General features: G+C 29.3%; 1 protein-coding gene across 1 annotated transcript in view; it reads left to right on the top strand.

Annotated features, from left to right (window-relative positions):
* Window positions 1-10000, top strand: part of FOXP2 (forkhead box P2) — a 369425-nt gene that overhangs the window by 5159 nt on the left and 354266 nt on the right. The window contains exon 2 of the mRNA XM_053662959.1: window positions 5896-6073. Coding sequence (XP_053518934.1) covers window positions 5906-6073 — 168 coding nt within the window. The 5' untranslated portion in view covers window positions 5896-5905. The remainder of the gene's footprint in view (window positions 1-5895; window positions 6074-10000) is intronic.

Below are 10000 nucleotides of genomic sequence, written 5' to 3'. Positions count from 1 at the left end.
TTTTTTGGTTTTAAGTCCTCCTCTCTCATATGTAAGATACATAAATATAGTTCAATGCATTGCAAAGAAATAACATTTTTATATTATAAATTAACACTAACTCAGTTTGTCAGAGGTTGTAAAGTAACAGGATGAAATAAACTTTCCCTAATCTTTCTTCTTCTCTTATTTAAAAAAATATCGACACTGAAAAGACTGGTTTAAAACATTAAAAACGTAAATGAATTATCTAGCATTAAAATTGACAGACTAAAAAGAAAGATTGACCATTTAGCATGGATCTTGAAAAGTAAAACTTGATATACATCTTCCCCTGTTTGAAAAATGATTCTATACACAGTCATCATATAAATATATGAAATGAAACATTAAAATATAAAGATTAATTTACAAATGCAACTTTGAAATATGTATGGGAATAATTAGTTCATCACAGTCATCAATATTATCAAATCCCTTTTCAATTATATTTGTGAATGGGAATTACTCAACTGTAAAATGCATGATCATAATGCTGCTGCAAAATACATGTATATAGCTATCATTCTTTCATATTTACTGTTGTGCTATATTTAAATGAAAAGGCACAAAGATTAAACACTTTAATTTTTTCATTTTATAATATTTACTTAATGAAATTTTTATCTACTTGTGTTTTAAAAGTTAGTTTCATTATAATCCTGGAGCAAAATATAACATACCGAGTTGCTAAATTAATATCTGATTGAAGTGAAATGTAAGAATTTCATTTGTTCTACTCTGCTTCTCAGATGTTTGCCACTGTTGAAGATCTAACAATATTATGTTTACTGAAGATAATCATGATTATTATTTTTAAAAATCATAGTGTTGAAATGTCCTACAACTTTGCATGTTTAACATGCTAATATTTTAAATAAAAATTAGAACTTTGCTAACTAAAGTTGTTTTTTACCCAAGAAGTTAACTTTAATTTGTGAATAGCACTTTAAACATGTTGTTTATATAACTGAAATGCAGAAGCAAATGCTTTTAAACAGTATAATATTCATTTACTTAACGTAATATAGCATGTTATAATAAAGATTATATTGCTTGCCACAACAGCAAATATCCTTCCTCTAAAAGGACATCCAGTATCAGTTTTTAAAAATTAAAAATATCCATGTACTTGTTCAATTCTTGTTCTTACACATTCAACTATGTCCTTTACATTTGGCATTTTGATTTATTAGGCAATCTTAGCATTAAAGACTTTTAGAAAAGCAGTAAGAGATTTCTAAAGCAGTGTGCCTGGTATCCATGATGAATTAATTCCACTAGAGCACAAAAGTTATCATTATTTAAATGTTGGTTACTTACAGAAGTTTTACATCACGGTGGTTTTCAAAAGCAGAATTTAGCTAATATTTTCAGGTAAATGAATATGATTTTTTTGTTGGATATGTAGCTTTTCCTCATACTTAGCCCTTTATTGTGTGAATCTGCATAGAAATATTTTGTTAATAATTTTAAATGATTAAACATTCTTTAAGTGTATAAGTTTTTTATCTTATTGTGTATTTTTACTTAAATGCCATGTTCAAAAAATTTTGGAATATATATATTCATATATATGTACATACAGTTAAAAAAATTAGACACTAGAAGAAACCAGGTACTGGAAACAAAACACCTTTTAATGTCACTGTAATGTTGTTTAAGAAAAGTTTATACAAATAGTTATAAACTTGTTCTGTGTACTGTTATTTCTTCTTCATTTTTCAGGAAATCATTTTATCCATTTTTTATGATAACATGCCAAGAATTGAGATTTAACATTAAGGCACTAATATTATAAGATAAAGCATCAGTGTATGTGGGATAGGGGAGTGCAGAGGGAAGTAGAGACTATTTGTTCCTTCTTACCATCCTTGACATACATAGTTTGATCTATCATCTATCTATCTTACCTATCATCTATCAATCATCTATCTATCTATCTATCCATCCATATCCATACATATACATACACACAGATGGATAGGTGGTGAAAAAGAGGGCAAGGATAGCTGTAAGAAAAATGAGAGAGGGAGGCAGAAAAGATGAGAGAAAAGTCCGGAGAGAAAACTTGTGTAAACAACAAGGACCAATAGTGTCCCCGGTGGTGGCTGAGATAACATAGTTAACAGGTCAAGTTTCAAACTAGTGAACATTGTAGTGAATATGGAGTAGCATATATGCAGGTTTCTGTTATTGCCTGACAAATGTCTATTTCACATGGTATAGTTTCATACCAGTGTAACCTATAACTCTAAGAGGAAAAATAAAACCAAGTCTAGCATTCAGTACCACCCTGTCATAAAATAAGGAGGTCTAATTGAGCTAAGTCTTTACATCCTGCTATTTGTACAAATAAAAGACTACATCTTGATGCAAAATAAACACAAAAGCACTGTTGTGACTATAACAGGGAGTCATATACTAATTTATATAATAAGTGGTTGTGCACGCTTTATTCAAGATTATGGCTGCAAGAAATGGCATGAATTGCTGGGTGTGTTTAATGCTGGATTATAGCAATTTGAAACATGTCAAACACATGGATAATGCCTCATGCTTCACTCATTCTTGCGTAAACCTGCATAGCCACCATCCATTATACCCTTGGTAACAACACAATTCTGCAAGTAAATATTGTTACACTAAGTAACCTTTCAATTCAAGTTGTTTAGGAGGAGAAAATGCAATCTTGTGCAGTCAGTTCCAGTGTCAGTTTAATGTTTCAAAAGGGAAGTGGTGTAGAGAATAAGTATCTGTACAGTGACTTGCTTAAAAAAAAAGAAAAAGAAGAAAGGAAGGAACACTTAATGATGGAGAAAAGTAGGATTGTATCATCTGAGTGCAGGACATGAAGTTATTTTCCGAAGTGGCTGAAAAGGTGTGTACAATGAAAAATTTAAAGGTTTAGCTAACAGTTCAGACAAACATTAAAGTGACAATTCACAATTTCACCTTTCTCCTTAATGATCTGGAATTTGTTTTCACTGATTTTTCTAAAACCTTTGTGGTAGTATTGAAAAGAATGAATAATTTAGTTTGGTGTGTTTGGGACCATAAGCACATTCACTTTGAAAGAATATGCTTAATTTGTACTTTAGAAGGTAAACAGCACCTGACATTGTGCTAGAAATATTTCCTCTAGTGGAAAATAGGTGTGGAAGTGTCACTAGTAGAAACTTAGTAAATACAAAAGCATCTTCATTATCTTTGAGGATATATCTCCTTTATAATGGACATACTCCAAGCTTTCTTCTTTGGATGAAATGTACATTGCAATCATCTTATCACACAATTGCCTTTCTTTTAGCATATTAGTTGTCAAATTGATGCTTCTGTGTTATAAATTAAAAAGTACTATCACTGTAATTGTTTTTCTTAGGCCTGATTTTACTGACTCTTAGATGACTGAACTTAAACTGTAAATCACAATTTATACTTTAGAGTTTTATAAAGTCACAACTCCATGAAAAACAATAAAATCTTCTAGTTAAGAAGAATTGGAAGCTACATACATCTTCCTTCATAATTATAATTAAGATTTAAAAACCACGACGCTTGGCTTATTGATTATTCTTAATTATTTGATGGACTTGGTTATCACATAGTAATACATGAAAACTTATTTAATTCATCCAATTGTCACTGACATTACTGTTAAATACTTGCATCTGTCTACTACACTGGAAAATACAGTTTTTAAAAAAAAATATTGTTTTTGTTGCAAACTCCACCCAGAGATAAGCATTTCAAATAAGATAGGATGACAAAAGGAAAACACATATATGCCTCTATACTCCAACTGTATTGTCAAAAGTAACATGTAGAAGTTATGTCTATCTGTTTCCACAGTTGGAGAGGACCAAAATTATAATTTTCATATAACTACTAAAGGCAATCAGACCTTTTCTCTGAATATTTTAAACATTGTGCATGTAAAATTTATGCCTAATTTGAATACTTATTAGCTGCCTAATCTCAGAAAAGAGTATTAGCTTTGTTTTTTTTTATAAAATTCATCACTGTGTATCAGTTTTCCTTTGTATTATTTTTCTTTGTTAATGTTCAGCAAGATGTTCAATAAAATCATTTGTTCATAAACATATTTGGTTCAATCATTGTTTACTATGGTTACAGCAGTTGCTTCCTTTATGATTATGGGTTTTTTTGTTGTTTAAAAAACTGGAGGTTTTACTTGTGTATGCAATTTTTGTTATTCTAATTTGCTTTGCTAACCCAGCTACTGATGGTCTTTTATAAATAAGCAAATTTTTTTGTTGAATTTTTGGAGTTATAAAAATAATCTAATAATTTAGTCTTGAAGAAAATACCTGTTAAAACTATTGTTACAACCATTTATTTTAATAATTTTAATATTAGCATTCAAAAAATCTCTATTGCACAATCATATTTGTGTATGTGTGTGTCCCTATGTGTGTATGAGTGCCCATGGTCACATTTTGAAAGAATCTGAAGATACAGAGATGTAACACAAAAACATAAACTTACATTTGCTTTATAATAAATGCATTTGAAATTTTTAAAAGGACAAAAGTCTTAAAACATGACCAAGTTTAAACTAATGAAATCACACATTAATAAAAAGATTAGTTTGAGTGATAAGTTGAGCATTTTTCTTTACTTTGGGTTAAGTCCCCTGCCTGTCTGGCATTACCATTAAAGTCACAGAGCAGCTAGGTTGTTTCTGAAATTCTGTCTGTAGAAGTAAAACAGAGAAGTGCATCTAACTGGATTATGGTATAGGATTCGGATATCTTTAAGAGCCCAAACTGACTTTTCTAAATCACAGATTCAAGATGTACTGTGAAATTCTGGTTCATAAGAGCACATTGGTTCTTTATTTACTGCAAGTTTCCACTGATCTTGGCAGGACATCTCCTTACTATCCTGAAAGTACAGTATATTTATGCAGTGAAAATGATAAAACATTTATTACTGTAGAGAAGGTAATATGCATAATTTATGCTGTTTTTAGCACAATCATTAGTGATATTCTTGATAGATTTTATTTCCAGCTTTCATATCTAATACATGCCTGGAAAATTAATTTTATATCTTTCATTTATTTGCCTATGTTAAAATTGAGTTTTAAGTCATCTTCAAGTGAACAGTTTGATTGCCGCTCATGCATAAGCTTAATTACTTCCCAGGAAGGACAGTATTAAATGTTTTAAATGTCAGAAAAATAAATGAATATGAGCTGTTTGATTAAAAAAAATAGGCAATATCTGACATGTTTGCAGCAGGAGCTTTTTCTTAAAGTGCCTCCAAGGCAAAATTTTATTTAGTCACACAAAAAAAGAAACCCATTATACAATTTATCATTGGTTGATACCATATGATTTGTAACACCCTTACAAAATTTTAATTTTGTATGATTAGCTGTGCATCATTAAACAACAGCATTGCATAAGATGTGCTGTAAAATTCTGACAAAATCAAGATAGTGAATATTTAAAAGAAGGCAGTATAGTCATCTATGGTTGTCAAAGGTAGATAATAGGAAATATAGAACACTAGAGTGTGCAGTCGTGCCTTCATTTAAACTGGTTTTGTAGGGAGACTTTAAAATGTGGTCGTTCATAAATGCTATTGACCATTCTATGTGCATGGTATGTTACTTTGGCTGTTAAATGTAACCACACAAAAATGCTTATAGAAACCATAATTTCAATGATTAGTATGTATATGAATTGTACATTTGTATTGCTTTTCTTGGTAAAGGACTATTCAAAGCTTTTTTTTTTTTTTTTGCTTCTAAAAATGCTGTCTCTGTAATTGGCAGAGAGGGACATCTTGATAATGGAAATGTGAAGGTGTAACGTGTGTTAATTGATACTTCTTAATCACTTTTAGGTATTAAGTCATGATGCAGGAATCTGCGACAGAGACAATAAGCAACAGTTCAATGAATCAAAATGGAATGAGCACTCTAAGCAGCCAATTAGAGGCTGGCAGCAGAGATGGAAGATCAAGTGGTGACACCAGTTCTGAAGTAAGCACGGTAGAACTGCTGCATCTGCAACAACAGCAGGTAAGTTATGTTTTCCTCAGTGATTCCTTAACACAAATAAGCCTGATTTTTTGAATAAGAAAAAATGTATTCATAGCAAATTGAGCATGTGTTAAGCTAAAGGATGCTGAGAATTTATTAGTATTTGGAACATGATTGAAACATGAGTAAAGATAGGATTTTCATATTAGTTACGTCATACCAGCACAAGAGTGCCCTTCAGGTGTCTGGCAATTAATTAAGTTCATTGGGTGATTTTTGGAAGTTTCTGTAAAGCTTTGTAATGAATCTTGTATAGCTTCCAGTTTACTGTCTAACATTGTGCTGCAGAATGTGATACTTAGTTTTCCACAAGAGGGCCACATTACTTGATACTTTCTTATACAATGAATTTATTCCAAGTCTAGCTAAGGTGAAAAGACCACAAGGACTTTTTACAACACAGATGCTTGTCCATGATAACTGCAAATACTAGCTATTAATTTGGTGAAATTTTCTAAAAGATTGTGAATGATGTAAACACTATAATCATTTATGTTGCTTTTCTTAAAAACCCATTTCAAGATATTTGGGATATACATCTTTTGGTAACATTAAAGAGCACTTTTTGTTTTCTGTTACTATCTCAAAATACAGTAATTCTCTTTAAATCTAGAAAAGTAAATAACTGCTCAATAAATATATATACTTTTAAGAAACTCATTATTCTTTTCATAAGACAGATTTACTTTTTGCAATTTTGTGTGTCAATGAAATATTCTTCTTAACTGGAGGATAGCCATTCCATTCTTTACTGGCTGAACTCTGTGAAAACAGTGACAGAGAACAGAAAGCTTCTAAAGCATATACTTTTATGAAGGCCAGAGTGAGTATACCTGTTTGAAAATAAGATTATAGTTGTTTTACAAATAAAGGTTATTTAACACTCTGGATTGCATTCAGACTAAGTGATAAACATTAAAATGAAAATAGAATAAATTCCTATTGAAGATGTTTCATTTTTAAGGTAGTATACAATGAGAAAGAATGCATCTCAAAAGTTAAAACAAATGCCCACTAAATTTTACTAAAGTAAAATTGAGTATAATCATTACTTTTATTATTTTAGAATCATTCTTTTAAATAACAGCAACATTTGGAAAGTTATCTCAGAATATATGCACTGAAAAATGTCAACCTTTAAACATTGTTTTCAAAAGCAGCCTTTTAAAAAGAGTTAGATATCATGCTTTGAATAGGTTCCTTATTATTTTGGAATTATGTTTCTTTTTATAAACAATGATTAGTAGAAAATTTTATTTTTAATGAAAATTTAAATTTTAATTATTTTTTATTTTTCAAAATACTTTGTTTTAATCACCACAGAAATGAAATATCTACCAAAGTCCCAGAATTAACTTATTTTCTGAGTTACTTTAAATAGATACAGTTTTTACAATAGCTCTTTTCTTTCTTTAATGTAGTTACAGAAAATATCATACCAGTGAAGTGCGATAATAGTCCTACTGACTCTCCTAAGAGTCCTAAGAATTTATAAGCAAATTCTATTTTGTCTGAGAATGTAGCAGACTGCATTTATAAAGACAAGTGAAATAAATAATTGAAAATAAACATTTTAGTTTAGCAATAAGAAGACAACAGGTTTTGAAGGGAAATGCAAAGAACTAACTTTTTTTTAAAGCTCTGATTACTTATTAAATAAAAAGAAAACAGGATAAAATCCTGTCTATATTTCTTAGTGCTATGGAGGTATTTTATGGTAAGGTCTGTAAGATGTGTTTATAACCTGAATTTGAAGTTAATTTGTTCCACACATTGTATGTAAACTGTAAATGAGTGAATACAAAAAGTTATGTTATTTTGATAACTTAGAAACTTCAGTGATGCATTGCATGTTTGTGGAGTGCCCTCTAGAAGTAATTTAACACAATGGCTTAAGTGGCCATTTACAAGACACTTCAGGATGTGTCTACAGGAAGATATGTAATAATTTAATAAATAAATGTACAAAAACCTTTGTAAATGTCTCTTCCCTTGGTTATGGTTTAACTATATTAATATAGTGAGATACATTAGATTATTGAATTTTTGTCCATCCATGAGTATATTTTAGGATGGGCCGTTAAGTGTATTAAGGATTAGAATGTCTTTTTTATAAAATTAATGCACTTACTGCTTTCAATGCTAATGCATTCAATATATTTTATGACTTAAAATCATGTGAAAATATTCAAGCAAATTCATAAGTGAAATAATTTTACAAGTTTATCTTTACTTGGTGTTATTTAAATGTAAAATTTTAAACAGAGAATTAAATTACTTCATAGAAGTGTAATGGACTAATTATTGTTGGCTAAGTTATCTTATTTAAGAATGTAATTTAAGCAGCAGTGTATGATAAAAACAAAGTAAATTTTTGTTTGCCATTAACTTCTGACAGAATATGGTCTGTTTTGAGAATAGAATGTTTACCTTGATTTTTATGGCTCTTTTTATTTTTATAGAAGTGAGAGTTTGATTTAAAGTATGTATTAAAAAGGAAGGGTCTGCATCTGGGCTTGACTGTAACAGATATTTAATGATGAATGGATTGGTGAAGTAAAAATGATTGATAAATTATAGCTAAAATTTTTACCTTGAGTCAAAATGTTTAATATTAAAATATTTCTATAATCTGGAATATTTAAAGTTTTTTTATTTAGAAAGAAAAATGAAATTTAATGTAAAGATTATGTTAGAACAAGAGTCTGATAGTTTAAAAACCATTTATTTGCATTGGTTTGATTTTCTTATCAAAATTGTGTTACAGAGCTCTTTATCTTTCCTTTTATCCTGTTTTCATTATCCCACAAGTTTAAGAGGATAATGACCACTTCATTACCTTAGATATAATTTTACCTGCCTTATAATATTATTTCTTATGAATGGCTTTATTTAGTTCAAGAAATTTTACTATACATTTCTAATTGGTTAATATAGGTGAATGTGAAATATAATGCGTATGATCATAGGGGCCATGTCTTTGTTAGTATGCTCTGCTGTTTTATGTTCACTGAAAAATTAGTAATAAAAAAGCCTCCTCCTGATGAATTACTCTATTCTTCATCCTTTTATCATTTTCTAAAATTAGAACTAAATCCTAGAATGTATAATATAAGGAAGTAGCATGTTTCAAATGTTTTAGATTAATGACATTGAAAATTATTCTGCATTAAATGTAGAATTTTATTTTGATGTTAAGTTTGCAGAATTAATTGTTTGTGTCATCAAGGTCAAAATAGTTGCTAAAAACTTGATTGCTTTACAGGGTAGATTTGAGCTTGCATTTTGAGCATTCATTATGTTAGATAATCTTTCTGAATGTTTTATGAGATTGCACTGCTTTGAAGGTGTTTCAGGTGATGATGTTTAAAACTATCTGGTCAGTACTTTCTTACTGACAGTTCATTTAGCCCTAGTCATTCAAAACACTTTTTTAAACAGAGGTTTGAAACAACCATTTTAAAATTGATGTATTTTATTTTTGAAATAAAATTGAAAACAGCAATATTTTTCTAAGCATAATATTTGACTTTTAATAAATAGCAGTATTACTTGTGATTTTATTTCATTTTTAGTATTTTTAACCCTGATAATTTGATCAGGGATGTATGTGTAAAAATATTTTTAAAAGACTTTATGTGGAAAGAAGTCAATAGCTACACTCAACTCACTTCAGCATTTAAACACTGGACTCATTTTATGGTTCACTTTTCTGTTCCTGTCTTTATTGAAGTGTTTTATGTTTATATTTGAATAAATAATGATTTAATTTTTAAATAACATAGCCATAGTAAGTCCCCCACACACAAGTTAAAAACACATAATTCATTTGTTTACCTTTCAACTCTAACATTCTATTTGATGGGAAATATATATATTTCAGATTAAATTTTTTAACTAAGCAGA

Source organism: Artibeus jamaicensis, unplaced genomic scaffold (genome assembly GCF_021234435.1).
Source record: "Artibeus jamaicensis isolate MK-2021 breed Jamaican fruit bat unplaced genomic scaffold, CSHL_Jam_final contig_311, whole genome shotgun sequence".
Classification (NCBI taxonomy): domain Eukaryota; kingdom Metazoa; phylum Chordata; class Mammalia; order Chiroptera; family Phyllostomidae; genus Artibeus; species Artibeus jamaicensis.
Note: the sequence above shows the minus strand (reverse complement) of the source record. Positions and strands in the feature narration are given on the sequence as shown.